This window comes from Bombina bombina, chromosome 1, assembly GCF_027579735.1.
Source record: "Bombina bombina isolate aBomBom1 chromosome 1, aBomBom1.pri, whole genome shotgun sequence".
Lineage (NCBI taxonomy): Eukaryota > Metazoa > Chordata > Amphibia > Anura > Bombinatoridae > Bombina > Bombina bombina.
In genome coordinates this window covers 197,577,952-197,596,073 of record NC_069499.1, presented here as the reverse complement: position 1 = coordinate 197,596,073, position 18,122 = coordinate 197,577,952, and the positions used below count along the sequence as shown (strand labels likewise).

The following is an 18,122-nucleotide window of genomic DNA, read 5'->3' as shown; positions in this document are numbered from 1 at the left end:
AACGGAACTCCTTGTAGAACGTTAAGAACAAGGTTTAAACTCCATGGCGGAGCAACAGTTTTAAACACAGGCTTGATCCTAGCTAAAGCCTGACAAAAGGCCTGGACGTCTGGATTTTCTGACAGACGCCTGTGTAACAAGATGGACAGAGCTGAGATCTGTCCCTTTAATGAGCTAGCCGATAAACCCTTTTCTAAACCTTCTTGTAGAAAAGACAATATCCTAGGAATCCTAACCTTACTCCAGGAGTAACCTTTGGATTCGCACCAGTATAGGTATTTACGCCATATCTTATGGTAAATCCTTCTGGTAACAGGCTTCCTAGCCTGTATCAGGGTATCAATAACCGACTCAGAAAACCCACGTTTTGATAAAATCAAGCGTTCAATTTCCAAGCAGTCAGCTTCAGAGAAGTTAGATTTTGATGTTTGAATGGACCCTGTATCAGAAGGTCCTGTCTTAGAGGTAGAGACCAAGGCGGACAGGATGACATGTCCACTAGATCTGCATACCAAGTCCTGCGTGGCCATGCAGGCGCTATTAGAATCACTGATGCTCTCTCCTGTTTGATTTTGGCAATCAATCGAGGAAGCAGCAGGAAGGGTGGAAACACATAAGCCATCCCGAAGTTCCAAGGTGCTGTCAAAGCATCTATCAGAACCGCTCCCGGATCCCTGGATCTGGACCCGTAGCGAGGAAGTTTGGCGTTCTGGTGAGACGCCATGAGATCTATCTCTGGTTTGCCCCAACGTCGAAGTATTTGGGCAAAGACCTCCGGATGAAGTTCCCACTCCCCCGGATGAAAAGTCTGGCGACTCAAGAAATCCGCCTCCCAGTTCTCCACTCCCGGGATGTGGATTGCTGACAGGTGGCAAGAGTGAGACTCTGCCCAGCGAATTATCCTTGATACTTCCATCATTGCTAGGGAGCTTCTTGTCCCTCCCTGATGGTTGATGTAAGCTACAGTCGTGATGTTGTCCGACTGAAACCTGATGAACCCCCGAGTTTTTAACTGGGGCCAAGCCAGAAGGGCATTGAGAACTGCTCTCAATTCCAGAATGTTTATTGGCAGGAGACTTTCCTCCTGACTCCATTGTCCCTGAGCCTTCAGAGAATTCCAGACAGCGCCCCAACCTAGTAGGCTGGCGTCTGTTGTTACAATTGTCCAGTCCGGCCTGCTGAATGGCATCCCCCTGGACAGGTGTGGCCGAGAAAGCCACCATAGAAGAGAGTTTCTGGTCTCTTGATCCAGATTCAGAGTAGGGGACAAGTCTGAGTAATCCCCATTCCACTGACTCAGCATGCACAATTGCAGCGGTCTGAGATGTAGACGTGCAAAGGGTACTATGTCCATTGCTGCTACCATTAAGCCGATCACCTCCATGCATTGAGCTACTGACGGGAGTTGAATGGAATGAAGGACACGGCATGCATTTAGAAGCTTTGTTAATCTGTCTTCTGTCAGATAAATCTTCATTTCTACAGAATCTATAAGAGTCCCCAAGAATGGAACTCTTGTGAGAGGAAAGAGAGAACTCTTCTTTTCGTTCACTTTCCATCCATGCGACCTTAGAAATGCCAGAACTAACTCTGTATGAGACTTGGCAGTTTGAAAGCTTGAAGCTTGTATCAGAATGTCGTCTAGGTACGGAGCTACCGAAATTCCTCGCGGTCTTAGTACCGCCAGAAGGGCACCCAGAACCTTTGTGAAGATTCTTGGAGCCGTAGCCAATCCGAATGGAAGAGCTACAAACTGGTAATGCCTGTCTAAGAAGGCAAACCTTAGATACCGGTAATGATCTTTGTGAATCGGTATGTGAAGGTAAGCATCCTTTAAATCCACTGTGGTCATGTACTGACCCTTTTGGATCATGGGTAAGATTGTCCGAATAGTTTCCATTTTGAACGATGGAACTCTTAGGAATTTGTTTAGGATCTTTAAATCCAAGATTGGCCTGAAAGTTCCCTCTTTTTTGGGAACCACAAACAGGTTTGAGTAAAACCCTTGTCCTTGTTCCGACCGCGGAACCGGATGGATCACTCCCATTAATAACAGATCTTGTACACAGCGTAGAAACGCTTCTTTCTTTATCTGGTTTGTTGACAACCTTGACCGATGAAATCTCCCTCTTGGGGGAGAGAATTTGAAGTCTAGAAGGTATCCCTGAGATATGATCTCTAGCGCCCAGGGATCCTGAACATCTCTTGCCCAAGCCTGGGCGAAGAGAGAAAGTCTGCCCCCCACTAGATCCGGTCCCGGATCGGGGGCCCTCGGTTCATGCTGTCTTTGGGGCAGCAGCAGGTTTCCTGGCCTGCTTGCCCTTGTTCCAGGACTGGTTAGGTTTCCAGCCTTGTCTGTAACGAGCAACAGCTCCTTCCTGTTTTGGTGCAGTGGAAGTTGGTGCTGCTCCTGCTTTGAAATTCCGAAAGGGACGAAAATTAGACTGTCTAGCCTTAGCTTTGGCTTTGTCTTGAGGCAGGGCGTGGCCCTTACCTCCTGTAATGTCAGCGATAATTTCTTTCAAACCGGGCCCAAATAAAGTTTGCCCCTTGAAAGGTATATTAAGTCATTTGGACTTAGAAGTCACATCAGCTGACCAGGATTTTAGCCACAGCGCCCTACGTGCCTGAATGGCGAATCCTGAGTTCTTAGCCGTAAGTTTGGTTAAATGTACTACGGCCTCCGAAATGAATGAATTAGCTAGTTTAAGGACTCTAAGCCTGTCCGTAATGTCGTCCAGCGTAGCTGAACTAAGGTTCTCTTCCAGAGACTCAATCCAAAATGCTGCCGCAGCCGTAATCGGCGCGATGCATGCAAGGGGTTGCAATATAAAACCTTGTTGAACAAACATTTTCTTAAGGTAACCCTCTAATTTTTTATCCATTGGATCTGAAAAAGCACAGCTATCCTCCACCGGGATAGTGGTACGCTTAGCTAAAGTAGAAACTGCTCCCTCCACCTTAGGGACCGTTTGCCATAAGTCCCGTGTGGTGGCGTCTATTGGAAACATCTTTCTAAATATTGGAGGGGGTGAGAACGGCACACCGGGTCTATCCCACTCCTTAGTAACAATTTCAGTTAGTCTCTTAGGTATAGGAAAAACGTCAGTACTCGCCGGTACCGCAAAGTATTTATCCAACCTACACAATTTCTCTGGTATTGCAACAGTGTTACAATCATTAAGAGCCGCTAAAACCTCCCCTAGTAATACACGGAGGTTCTCTACTTTAAATTTAAAATTTGAAATATCTGAATCCAATCTGTTTGGATCAGAACCGTCACCCACAGAATGAAGCTCTCCGTCCTCATGCTCTGCAAGCTGTGACGCAGTATCAGACATGGCCCTAGTATTATCAGCGCACTCTGTTCTCACCCCAGAGTGATCACGCTTGCCTCTTAGTTCTGGTAATTTAGCCAAAACTTCGGTCATAACAGTAGCCATATCTTGTAATGTTATCTGTAATGGCCGCCCAGATGTACTAGGCGCCACAATATCACGCACCTCCCGGGCGGGAGATGCAGGTACTGACACTTGAGGCGAGTTAGTCGGCATAACTCTCCCCTCGCTGTTTGGTGAAATTTGTTCAATTTGTACAGATTGGCTTTTATTTAAAGTAGCATCAATACAGTTAGTACATAAATTTCTATTGGGCTCCACCTTGGCATTGGAACAAATGACACAGGTATCTTCCTCTGAATCAGACATGTTTAACACACTAGCAATAAACTTGCAACTTGGTTAATTCAATCTTATTTAACAAAAACGTACTGTGCCTCAAAGAAGCACTAAACGATTAAATGACAGTTGAAATAATGAACTGAAAAAAACAGTTATAGCATCAATCCTTAAAAACAACACAACTTTTAGCAAAGGTTTGTTCCCATTAGTAAAGTAACAATAATTAAATTTGAAGCATAAAAATTACAGAGCAACGTTTTTTAATCACAGTCAAATATAAGTCTCACAGCTCTGCTGAGAGAATCTACCTCCCTCCAAAGAAGTTTGAAGACCCCTGAGTTCTGTTAGAGATGAACCGGATCATGCAGGAAATACAAGAGTAACTGATTGGAAATTTTTGATGCGTAGCAAAGAGCGCCAAAAACGGCCCCTCCCCCTCACACACAGCAGTGAGAGAGAAACTAAACTGTCACAATTAAAACAAGCAACTGCCAAGTGGAAAAATAATGCCCAAACATTTATTCACTCAGTACCTCAGAAAATGCAAACGATTCTACTTCCAGCAAAAACGTTTAACATAATAAATACCTATTAAAAAGGTTTAATGTACTTTTAACAGAGTAATTCCAGTGAAATACCATCCCCAGAATACTGAAGTATAGAGTATACATACATGTCATTATAACGGTATGGCAGGATTTTCTCATCAATTCCATTCAGAAAATAAAAACTGCTACATACCTCAATGCAGATTCATCTGCCCGCTGTCCCCTGATCTGAAGCTTTTACCTCCCTCAGATGGCCGAGAAACAGCAATATGATCTTAACTACTCCGGTTAAAATCATAGTAAAAACTCTGGTAGATTCTTCTTCAAACTCTGCCAGAGAGGCAATAACACGCTCCGGTGCTATTGTAAAATAACAAACTTTTGATTGAAGTTATAAAAACTAAGTATAATCACCATAGTCCTCTCACACATCCTATCTAGTCGTTGGGTGCAAGAGAATGACTGGGAGTGACGTAGGGGGGAGGAGCTATATGCAGCTCTGCTGGGTGAATCCTCTTGCATTTCCTGTTGGGGAGGAGTTATATCCCAGAAGTAATGATGACCCGTGGACTGATCACACATAACAGAAGAAAGTGACGCAACTTCCGGCGACACGTATGACGCCGGAAACGGAAATAGAATTTTTGCGCCAAAAAAGTCCGCGCCAAGAATGACGCAATAAAATGAAGCATTTTCAGCCCCCGCGAGCCTAACAGCCCACAGGGAAAAAGTCAAATTTTAAGGTAAGAAAAATGTTAAATTAAAATGCATTATCCCAAATATGAAACTGACTGTCTGAAAAATAAGGAAAGTTGAACATTCTGAGTCAAGGCAAATAAATGTTTGAATACATATATTTAGAACTTTATAAACAAAGTGCCCAACCATAGCTAGGAGTGTCACAAAAAATAAGACTTACTTACCCCAGGACACTCATCTACATATAGTAGATAGCCAAACCAGTACTGAAACGAGAATCAGTAGAGGTAATGGTATATATAAGAGTATATCGTCGATCTGAAAAGGGAGGTAAGAGATGAATCTCTACGACCGATAACAGAGAACCTATGAAATAGACCCCTTAGAAGGAGATCACTGCATTCAAATAGGCAATACTCCTCACATCCCTCTGACATTCACTGCACGCTGAGAGGAAAACCGGGCCCCAACTTGCTGCGGAGCGAATATCAACGTAGAATCTAGCACAAACTTACTTCACCACCTCCATCGGAGGCAAAGTTTGTAAAACTGAATTGTGGGTGTGGTGAGGGGTGTATTTATAGGCATTTTGAGGTTTGGGAAACTTTGCCCCTCCTGGTAGGAATGTATATCCCATACGTCACTAGCTCATGGACTCTTGCTAATTACATGAAAGAAAATCCAATTTACTTCTGTTATCAATTTTGCTTAGTTCTTGGTATATTTTTTTAAAGAATAATCCTAGGTGAGCTCAGAAACGTGCATGTGTCTTCGGCCATGTGCACGCTCCTAAGCGCCTATCAGCCTACCTATGTTTACTGTTCAACAAAGAATACCAAGCGTTCAAGGTAAATTTTAGAACAGAAGTAAATTGGAAAGTTGTTCAAAACTGCATTTTCTACAGCATTTTATTATCACGTTATAATGCCCAAATAAAGTGCTTCAACCTTATTTTTCTTAACCATGAATGTAAATTTCTTTAAAGCCCCTTTAAAGTCTTCAAAAAGTAATTTAGTCTAATCAGAAAACTGTCCGTTTTCAGACAAAAAATATTTCATTGTGCCTAAATGTATTTAAATATATTTAATATACAGTTGTAATATCAAAAGCAAACTGCAAAATTATTAGAGCTTTACCTGAGCTGTGAGTATTGTAGCCAAAGCAATATCTGCACGTTCCTCTGTAATATAGGTTCGTGGCTTTCCATCCCATACGATGCAATTTTCCATATCAAGAAGCTTGAGGAATGCTTTTGAGAAACCAGAATGCCGAGGGCTGCTAGGCTGAGAGCTTTGTAGCTGGGCTTGATAAGTATTCTGTGAAAAGGATTCATCTTGAGATGTAATAGAGTTGGCCACCACACCCTCAATATGGTTAGCTTCTGACATGGTCTTCACAGACTTTTCTGGTGTGCCACATGCCAGAGACTTCTCTTTCACAGTTACAGGAGATGGCAAAGTAGACTTAAGTTTGGATTTAGCTTTTTGTGTTTTTGCCTTGCCTACAGGATTTAATTGCTTTTTAGTAGAAGATGCAGAGAGAGGTTTTGAAGTGAGGTTTTCAGATTTTGAAGACTGGGGCAATGAGACTTGCTTCTTTAACACACTATCCAGCGTTTTCACATAACTGGTGCTTTTGGTTGGAAGCTGATACACAACAGAAGAGTCATTTTCATTTTGAGAAATACCTTCACAGTTCTGCATGAGCTTGGCTTCATTTTCAAGATACTCATCCAATTTATCACTACAGAAAGCGGAGCGGTTCTTTAAGGAAGTTTCAGAGCTACTACCTGAAAATTAAGAACATAGTTTGATTATGTGTACGTGTATAATTAAAAGTTAGTAAAATCAGCCAAATGGTGTGCCCATTAAGTGCCAGATTACAAGTGGAGCGATATAGTTAGCTTGAGGAGCATGAACGCGATCAAATCCATATCACAAGTGGCATGCTGTTTAAATTACCGCAAATTAATTTCCACAAAGTTATGATAATTTACGCTTCCCATATTTTCTATGGGTGGAGTTGAGTGGCAATATCCGCTGGTATTACAAGTTAAAAGTAAATGAAATCGCTGAAACGCAAATCGCATTTAAGAAGTTTGGCTGAAGGAAACAATTGTACTAAACTACTCTATCAACCCCTAAACTGCCACACCCCCACTTTACAAAATACCCCTCTAATCTATTAACCCGTAAATGCCAACATCAAAAATACCCCACTACTCTATTAACCCCTAAATCGCCACACACCCACATCGCAAAATTCCCCTCCACTATATTAACCCCTAAACTGCCACACCCCAATTCACAAAATACCCCACTACTCTATCAACCCCTAAACAGCCACATCCCACATCAAAAAATACCCTTCTGCCCTATTAACCCCTAAACCGCCTCAAGTTCAACTGTAAAATACTCACTAACCTAACACCCCCAAAAAAAAATTTTTAAAAAGAACCTAAAAAAAAAAACTAAAAAAAAAAAACTAACGGTACCTTCAAAAAAAAATACAAAAATCTAACCTTACCGAAAAAATAAAAAACCGAACCTTGCATTGCAATAGAGAAAAAATTTAAAGAAAACTACCATTACAATAAGTACATTATTGCTTACCTGGTAAATTGATTTCTTCTATGATACGAGTCCACGGATTCATCCTTTACTTGTGGGATATTATCCTCCTGCTAACAGGAAGTGGCAAAGAGCACCACAGCAGAGCTGTCTATATAGCACCTCCCTTGACTCCACCCCCCAGTCATTCGACCGAAGATATAGGAAGAAAAAAAGAGAAACTAAAAGGTGCAGAGGTGACTGAAGTTTTAAATCAAAAAATATAATCTGTCTTAAAATGACAGGGCGGGCCGTGGACTCGTCGTATCATAGAAGAAATCAATTTATCAGGTAAGCATAAATTTACTTTTCTTCTATAAGATACGTCGAGTCCACGGATTCATCCTTTACTTGTGGGATACAATACCAAAGCTACAGGACACGGATGAACGGGAGGGACAAGACAGATGACTAAACAGAAGGCACCACTGCTTGAAGAACTTTAATCCCAAAAATATCCTCCGAAGAAGCAAAAGTATCAAATTTGTAAAATTTCGAAAAGGTATGAAAGGAAGACCAAGTCACAGCCTTACAAATCTGTTCAACAGAAGCATAGTTTTTAAAAGCCCATGTGGAAGCTACCGCTCTAGTAGAGTGGGCTGTAATCCTTTCAGGAGGCTGCTGTTCAGCAGTCTCGTATGCCAACCGGATGATGCTTTTCAGCCAAAAAGAAAGAGAGGTAGCCGTAGCTTTTTGACCTCTACGTTTTCCAGAATAGACAAAAAACAGAGAAGATGTTTGACGGAATTCTTTGGTCGCTTGCAAGTAAAACTTCAAAGCACGAACTACGTACAAGTTGTGTAACAGACGCTCCTTCTTAGAAGAAGGGTTAGGACACAGAGAAGGAACAACAATTTCCTGATTAATATTCTTATTAGTAACAACCTTAGGAAGAAATCCAGGTTTGGTACGCAAAACCACCTTATCGGAATGGAAAACAAGATAAGGCAAGTCGCATTGCAATGCAGATAGTTCAGAATCTCTTCGAGCCAAAGAGATAGCAACTAAAAACAGAACTTTCCAAGATAGAAGCTTAATATCTATGGAATGCATAGGTTCAAACGGAACCCCTTGAAGAACTTTAAGAACTAAATTCAAACTCCATGGCGGAGCAACAGGTTTAAACACAGGCTTGATTCTAACTAAAGCCTGACAAAACGACTGAACGTCTAGAACATCTGCCAGACACTTGTGCAGTAAAATTGATAAAGCAGATATCTGTCCCTTTAGGTAACTAGCTGATAACCCCTTCTCCAATCCTTCTTGGAGAAAGGACAAAACTCTAGGAATCCTGATCTTACTCCATGAGTAGCCTTTGGATTCGCACCAATAAAGATATTCACGCCAAATCTTATGGTAAATTGTCCTAGTGACAGGCTTTCGAGCATGAATCAAGGTATCTATGACCGACTCAGAGAATCCCCGCTTAGATAAAATCAAGCGTTCAATCTCCAGGCAGTCAGCCGCAGAGAAATTAGATTTGGATACTGGAACGGACCTTGAATGAGAAGGTCCTGTCTCAGTGGCAGTGTCCACAGTGGTAGAGATGACATTTCCACCAGGTCTGCATACCAAGTCCTGCGTGGCCACACAGGTGCTATCAAAATCACCAAAGCCCTTTCCTGTTTGATTTTGGCAATCAGACGAGGAAGGAGAGAAAATGGTGGAAACACATAAGCCAGGTTGAACGACCAAGGTACTGCTAGAGCATCTATTAGTACTGCTTGGGGATCCCTTGATCTGGACCCATAACAAGGAAGTTTGGCATTCTGACGAGATGCCATCAGATCCAATTCTGGTGTGCCCCATTGATGAATCAATTCTGCAAACACCTCCGTATGGAGCTCCCACTCCACCGGATGAAAAGTCTGACGACTTAGAAAATCTGCTTCCCAGTTCTCCAACCTGGGATATAGATTGCTGATAGATGGCAAGAGTGAGTCTCTGCCCATCAAACTATATTGGAAACCTCTATGATCGCTAGAGAACCCTTTGTTCCCCCCTGATGATTGATATATGCTACAGTCGTGATATTGTCCGACTGGAATCTTATGAATCTGGCCGAAGCCAGCTGAGGCTACGCCTGAAGCGCATTGAATATCGCTCTCAGTTCTAGAATATTTATTGGAAGGAGAGCCTCTTCCTGAGTCCACACACCCTGTGCTTTCAGGGAATTCCAGACTGCACCCCAGCCCAATAGGCTGGCGTCCGTCGTCACTATGACCCATGCTGGCCTGCGGAAACGCATTCCCTGGGACAGATGATCCTGTGACAACCACCAAAGAAGAGAGTCTCTGGTCTCTTGATCCAGATGTATCTGAGGAGATAAATTTGCATAATCCCCATTCCACTGTCTGAGCATGCACAGTTGCAGTGGTCTGAGATGCAAGCAAGCAAACGGAACTATGTCCATTGCCGCTACCATTAGTCCAATTACCTCCATACACTGAGCCACTGACGGCCGAGGAATGGAATGAAGTGCTCGGCAGGTGGTTAAGATCTTTGATTTTCTGACCCCCGTCAGAAAAATGTTCATGTTTACCGAATCTATCAGAGTTCCCAGGAATGGAACTCTTGAGAGGGGCATAAGTGAACTCTTCTTTACGTTCACCTTCCACCCGTGAGATCTTAGAAAAGACAACACGATGTCCATGTGAGATTTGGCTAGTTGGTAAGGTGACGCCTGAATTAAGATATCGTCCAGATAAGGCGCCACTGCTATGCCCCGCGGCCTTAGAACCCCCAAAAGGGACACTAGCACTTTTGTGAAAATTTTGGGAGCTGTGGCCAACCCAAAGGGAAGAGACACAAACTGGTAATGCTTGTCCAGGAAGGCGAACCTGAGGAACTGGTGATGATCTTTGTGGATAGGAATGTGAAGATACACATCCTTCAAATCCACAGTGGTCATATATTGACCCTCCTGGATCATTGGTAAAATAGTCTGAATGGTCTCCATCTTGAGGGATGGGACTCTGAGAAATTTGTTTAGGATCTTGAGATCTAAAATCGGTCTAAAAGGTTCCCTATTTTTTTGGGACCACAAACAGATTGGAGTAAAACCACTGCCCCTGTTCTACACCCAGAGAATATAGGTCTTCTACACAGTGTAAGAACGCCTCTCTTTTTGTCTGGTTTACTGACAACCGTGAAAGATGAAATCTCCCCTTTGGAGGAGAATCTTTGGATTCTTGAAGATACCCCGGGCCACAATTTCTAATGCCCAGGAATCCTGAACGTCTCTTGCCCAAGCCTGAGCGAAGAGAGAAAGTCTGCCCCCCACCAGATCCGGTCCCGGATCGGGGACTGCCCCTTCATGCTGTCTTGGTAGCAGCAGCAGGCTTCTTGGCATGTTTACCTTTATTCCAGGTCTGGTTAGGTCTCCAGACAGACTTGGATAGAGCAAAATTCCCCTCCTGCTTTGTGGCAGGGGAGGAGGTAGCGGGACCACCTTTGAAGTTTCGAAAGGAACGAATATTATTCTGTTTGGCCCTCATTCTATTTGTCTTATCCTGAGGAAGGGCATGGCCTTTTCCTCCAGTGATGTCGGAAATGATCTCCTTCAGTTCAGGCACGAAAAGGGTCTTACCCTTGAAAGGAATAGCTAATAGCTTAGATTTTGATGACACCTCAGCAGACCAGGACTTAAGCCATAACGCTCTATGCGCCAAAATGGCAAAACTTGAATTCTTTGCCGCTAATTTAGCCAGTTGAAAAGCGGCATCTGTAATAAAAGAATTACCTAGCTTGAGAGCCTTAATTCTATCTAAAATCTCATCCAATGGGGTGTCTCAACCTTAAGAGCCTCCTCAAGAGCCTCAAACCAAAAAGCAGCTGCAGTAGTTACAGGAACAATGCACGCTATAGGTTGCAGAAGAAAACTCTGATGAATAAATATTTTCTTTAGAAGACCCTCTAATTTTTTATCCATAGGATCTTTGAAAGCACAACTGTCCTCAATAGGTATAGTTGTACGCTTAGCTAGGGTAGAAACAGCTCCCTCCACCTTAGGGACCGTCTGCCACGAATCCCGAATAGTGTCAGATATGGGAAACATTTTCTTAAAAGTAGGAGGGGGAGAGAATGGAATGCCTGGTCTATCCCATTCTTTAGTAACAATATCCGAAATCCTCTTAGGGACAGGAAAAATATTAGTGTAAGAAGGAACCTCTAGATATCTATCCATTTTACACAATTTCTCTGGAGGAATTACAATAGGGTCACAGTCATCCAGAGTCGCTAAAACCTCCCTGAGTAACAAGGGGAGGTGTTCAAGCTTAAACTTAAAAGCCGTCATATCTGAGTCTGTTTGAGGGAAAATCTTTCCTCAATCAGAAAGCTCTCCCTCAGACAGCAATTCCCCTAACCCCAATTCAGAGCATTGTGAGGGTACATCGGAGATGGCCAATAAAGCGTCAGAGGGCTCAGCATTTACTCTCATACCGGACCTACTGCAAACCAGGCAGTTTAAATAAAAACTCTGTGAGGGTAGTAGACATAACTGCGGCCATATCTTGCAGGGTGAAAGAATTAGACGCACTAGAAGTACTTGGCGTCGCTTGTGCGGGCATTAAAGGATGTGACACTTGGGGAAAAGTAGATGGCAAAACCTGATTCTCTTCTGACTGAGAATCATCCTGCGACATACTTTTATCAGCTAAAATATGTTCTTTGCAATGTAAGGCCCTTTCAGTACATGAGGGATACATTTTAAGTGGGAATTCCACAATGGCTTCTAAACACATGGAACATTGGCTTTCCTCAATGTCAGACATGTTAAACAGGCTAGTAATGACCACAAACAGGCTTGAAAACATTTTATTTAGTGAAAAAATAACAATCTTAAAAAACGGTATTGCGCCTTTAGGAGAAAAAAAGCATACCATTTTTCCAAAACTGCTTAAAAACAATCAAATTGTCCCAATTTTATGGTAGAAGCATCCCAATTCTGCAGCTAAGTTTGCCCCACAAGGAAAGGAATACTTAACCCTTACAGGAAAAAACGGAAAAATACAAAACGGTTATTTCAATAAAAAAGCACCCCCTGCACCTCGCCACAGCTCTGCTGTGGTGCCTACCTGCCCTCAGGGGTCTGTAAAACCGGGTTAAACCTTCGTTTTGGCCCAATACAGCTCACAAAGGCCCACCGGATCTGGAGCTTGCTGATTGCTTGAGAAAAACAACTGCGCAACTGAGGCGCGAAAATAGGCCCCGCCCATCTCATTCGATGCCTCACAAACCAAATTAACCGCACCGGTCTAAAAAACATAATTTATGCTTACCTGATAAATTTATTTCTCTTGTAGTGTGTTCAGTCCACGGGTCATCCATTACTTATGGGATATATTCTCCTTCCCAACAGGAAGTTGCAAGAGGATCACCCAAGCAGAGCTGCTATATAGCTCCTCCCCTCACATGTCATATCCAGTCATTCGACCGAAACAAGACAAGAAAGGAGAAACTATAAGGTGCAGTGGTGACTGGAGTTATAATTTTAAAATTTAGAACCTGCCTTAAAAAGACAGGGCGGGCCGTGGACTGAACACACTACAAGAGAAATAAATTTATCAGGTAAGCATAAATTATGTTTTCTCTTGTTAAGTGTGTTCAGTCCACGGGTCATCCATTACTTATGGGATACCAATAGCAAAGCTAAGTACACGGATGATGGGAGGGACAAGGCAGGAACATTAAACAGAAGGAACCACTGCCTGTAGAACCTTTCTCCCAAAACCAGCCTCCGAAGAAGCGAAAGTGTCAAATTTGTAAAATTTGGAAAAAGTATGAAGTGAAGACCAAGTTGCAGCCTTGCAAATCTGTTCAACAGAGGCCTCATTCTTAAAGGCCCAGGTGGAAGCCACAGCTCTGGTGGAATGAGCTGTAATTCTTTCAGGAGGCTGCTGTCCAGCAGTCTCATAGGCTAAACGTATTATGCTACGAAGCCAAAAAGAGAGAGAGGTAGCCGAAGCCTTTTGTCCTCTCCTCTGTCCAGAGTAAAGACAAACAGAGAAGTTTGTCTAAAATCTTTAGTTGCCTGTAAGTAGAACTTCAGAGCACGGACCACGTCTAGATTATGCAAAAGACGTTCCTTCTTTGAAGGATTAGGACATAATGATGGAACAACAATCTCTTGATTGATATTCCTGTTAGAAACAACCTTAGGTAAAAACCCAGGTTTAGTACGCAGAACTACCTTGTCTGAATGAAAGATCAGATAAGGAGAATCACAATGTAAGGCAGATAACTCAGAGACTCTTCGAGCCGAGGAAATAGCCATCAAAAACAAAACTTTCCAAGATAAAAGCTTAATATCAATGGAATGAAGGGGTTCAAACGGAACACCCTGAAGAACTTTAAGAACCAAGTTTAAGCTCCACGGAGGAGCAACAGCTTTAAACACAGGCTTAATTCTAGCCAAAGCCTGACAAAAGGCCTGGACGTCTGGATTCTCTGCCAGACGTTTGTGTAAAAGAATAGACAGAGCTGAAATCTGTCCCTTTAGCGAACTAGCGGATAAACCCTTTTCTAAACCCTCTTGTAGAAAAGCTAATATCCTAGGAATCCTAACCTTACTCCATGAGTAACTCTTGAATTCGCACCAATATAAATATTTACGCCATATCTTATGGTAAATTTTTCTTGTCACAGGTTTCCGAGCCTGTATTAATGTATCAATAACCGAATCCGAAAACCCACGCTTTGATAGAATCAAGAGTTCAATTTCCAGGCAGTCAGCCTCAGAGAAATTAGGTTTGGATGGTTGAAAGGACCCTGAATTAGAAGGTCCTGCCTCAGAGGAAGAGACCATGGTGGACAGGACGACATGTCCACTAGGTCCGCATACCAGATCCCGCGCGGCCACGCAGGCGCCACCAGAATCACCGATGCCCTCTCCTGTTTGATCCTGGCAATCAGCCGAGGTAGCAACGGAAATGGTGGAAACACATAAGCTATGTTGAAAACCCAAGGGGCTGCTAATGCATCTACCAGCACCGCTCCCGGGTCCCTGGACCTGGATCCGTAACAAGGAAACTTCGCGTTCTGGCGAGATGCCATGAGATCCAGATCCGGTTCGCCCCAACGACGAATCAGTTGAGCAAATACCTCCGGGTGAAGTTCCCACTCTCCCGGATGAAAAGTCTGGTGACTTAGGAAATCCGCCTCCCAGTTCTCTACGCCTGGGATGTGAATCGCTGACAGGTGGCAAGAGTGAGACTCTGCCCAGCGAAATATCTTCGAGACTTCCAACATCGCTAGGGAACTCCTGGTTCCCCCTTGATGATTGATGTAAGCCACAGTCGTGATATTGTCCGACTGAAATCTGATGAACCTCAGCTTTGCTAACTGAGGCCAAGCTAGAAGAGCATTGAATATTGCTCTTAATTCTAGAATGTTTAATGGGAGGAGTTTCTCCTCCTGAGTCCACGATCCCTGAGCCTTCAGGGAATTCCAGACTGCTCCCCAGCCTAGAAGGCTGGCATCCGTTGTTACAATTGTCCAATCTGGCCTGCGAAAGGTCATTCCTTTGGACAGATGAAACGGTGACAACCACCAGAGAAGCGAATCTCTGGTCTCCTGGTCCAGATTTAGCAAAGGGGACAGATCTGAGTAATCCCCGTTCCATTGACTGAGCATGCATAGTTGCAGCGGTCTGAGATGCAGGCGCGCAAATGGCACTATGTCCATTGCCGCGACCATTAAGTCGATTACCTCCATGCACTGAGCTACTGATGGGCTTGGAACGGAATGAAGGACACGGCAAGCATTGAGAATCTTTGATAACCTGGACTTCGTCAGGTAAATCTTCATCTCTACAGAATCTATAAGAGTCCCTAGAAAAGGAACCCTTGTGAGTGGTAACAGAACTCTTTTCCACGTTCACTTTCCACCCATGCAACCTCAGAAATGCTAGAACTATCTCTGTATGAGACTTTGCATTCTGAAAACTTGACGCTTGTATCAGAATGTCGTCTAGGTACGGAGCCACCGCTATGCCTCATGGTCTTAGTACCGCCAGAAGTGAACCCAGAACCTTCGTAAAAATTCTCGGGGCCGTGGCTAACCCGAAGGGAAGAGCCACAAACTGGTAATGCCTGTCTAGAAAGGCAAACCTCAGGTACCGATAATGAACTTTGTGAATCGGTATATGAAGGTAAGCATCCTTTAAGTCCACCGTGGTCATATATTGACCCTCTTGGATCATGGGTAGGATGGTTCGAATGGTTTCCATCTTGAACGATGGTACCCTTAGGAATTTGTTTAAGATCTTTAAGTCCAAGATTGGTCTGAAGGTTCCCTCTTTTTTGGGAACCACAAATAGATTTGAGTAAAATCCTTGTCCCAGTTCCGATCGCGGAACTGAGTGGATCACTCCCATGATTAAGAGGTCTTGTACACATTGTAGAAATGCCTCTCTTTACTAGGTTTGTCGATAACCTCGAAAGATGGAACCTCCCTTGTGGAGGAGAGGTTTTGAAATCCAGAAGGTATCCCTGAGATATAATCTTTATCGTCCAGGGATCCTGCACATCTCTTGCCCAAGCCTGGGCAAAGAGAGAAAGTCTGCCCCCCACTAAATCCGTCTCCGGATAGGGGGCCCTGACTTCATGCTGTCTTAGGGGCGGGAGTAGGCTTTCTGGCCTGCTTGCCCTTGTTCCATGACTGGTTGCCTTTCCAACCCTGTCTGTAACGAGCAGTAGTTCCTTCCTGTTTTGGAGCGGAGGAAGTCGATGCTGCTCCTGCCTTGAAGTTACGAAAGGCACGAAAATTAGACTGTTTGGCCTTTGGTTTGGCCCTGTCCTGAGGAAGGGCGTGGCCCTTACCTCCCGTAATGTCAGCAATAATTTCCTTCAAGCCGGGCCCGAATAAGGTCTGCCCTTTGAAAGGAATGTTAAGTAGCTTAGACTTGGAAGTTACATCCGCTGACCAGGATTTAAGCTAGAGCGCTCTGCGCGCCTGTATGGCGAATCCGGAATTTTTAGCCGTAAGTTTGGTTAGATGTACTACGGCATCTGAAACAAACGCATTAGCTTGCTTAAGGGTTCTAACTTTGCTCAAAGCCTCATCCAACGGCTCTGTGCGAATCGCCTCTTCCAGAGACTCAAACCAGAATGCCGCTGCAGCCGTGACAGGCGCAAGAGGCTGCAATATAAAACCCTGAGGAACAAACATTTTCTTAAGATAACCCTCTAATTTTTTATCCATTGGATCTGAGAAAGCACAGCTATCCTCCACCGGGATAGAAACTGCTCCCTCCACCTTAGGGACCGTCTGCCATAAGTCTCGTGTGGTGGCGTCTATAGGGAACATTTTTCTAAATATCGGGGGAGGCGAAAAAGGCACACCGGGTCTATCCCACTCCTTACTTATAATTTCTGTAAGTCTTTTTGGTATAGGAAAAACGTCAGTACACACCGGTACCGCCTAGTATCTATCCAACCTACACAATTTCTCTGGAATTGCCACCGTGTCGCAATCATTCAGAGCCGCTAATACCTCCCCTAGTAACACACGGAGGTTCTCAAGCTTAAATTTAAAATTTGAAATTTCTGAATCCGGTCTCCCCGGATCAGAACCGTCACCGACAGAATGAAGCTCACCGTCCTCAAGTTCTGCAAATTGTGACGCAGTATCAGACATGGCTCTCGTGTCATCAGCGCGCTCTGTCCTTAACCCAGAGCTATCGCGTTTGCCCCTTAATTCGGGCATATTATATAATACTTAATTCATAACATTAGCCATATCATGTAAAGTGATTTGTAAGGGCCTAGATGTACTAGGTGTTTCAATACTACGCATCTCCCGAGCGGGAGACGCAGGTACTGACACGTGAGGAGAGTTAGGCAGCATAACTTCCCACTCGTTGTCTGGTGATAGCTTCTTTATCGGTACAGATTGACTTTTATTCAAAGCAATATCAATACAATTGGTACACATCGTTCTATTGGGCTCCACATTGGCTTTTGAACATGATGAACAAACAGCTTCCTTTATCAGACATGTTTAAACAGACTTAGCAATGAAACTAACAAGCTTGGAAATCACTTTCAATAAGTTTACAAGCAATATAAAAAACGCTGCAGCGCTTCAAAAATACAGATATAATTAAACAATTCTTAACAAGAAGTGTATTATTAGCAGAGGATTGCACCCATTAGCAAAAGGATGATTAACCCCTCAATACCCAAAACGGATAAAACAGATATCAATTAAGATTTAACGCTTTTAATCACAGTCAGCACACTGTCACAGATCTGCTGTAACTGATTACCTCCCTCACAAATGAAATTTGCAGACCCGAGCTCTCTAGAGACGTCCTGGATCAAGGAGGAAGAAGCAGGAAGACTGTGCAAGAATTTTAACTGCGCAACAAGGCGCTAAAACAAGGGCCCTCCCACTCCAATCACAACAGTGGGAGCCCTGAAACGGTTTCCATGCAGAAAATATGTTAGCCATGTGGAAAAAAATCATGCCCAAAGCGATTTATCACCAAAGTACCTCACAAAAACGAATAACATGCCAGTAAACGTTTTATTAAAAAAAACAACATTTTTCAATGTCATGCAAAGCTATCACTAAGCCTGCTA

General features: G+C 43.5%; 1 protein-coding gene across 1 annotated transcript in view; it reads right to left on the bottom strand.

Moving 5' to 3' along the window:
• MGA (MAX dimerization protein MGA) overlaps nucleotides 1-18,122 on the bottom strand; it is a 1,137,718-nt gene that overhangs the window by 866,025 nt on the left and 253,571 nt on the right. The window contains exon 8 of the mRNA XM_053697822.1: nucleotides 6,064-6,716. Coding sequence (XP_053553797.1) covers nucleotides 6,064-6,716 — 653 coding nt within the window. The remainder of the gene's footprint in view (nucleotides 1-6,063; nucleotides 6,717-18,122) is intronic.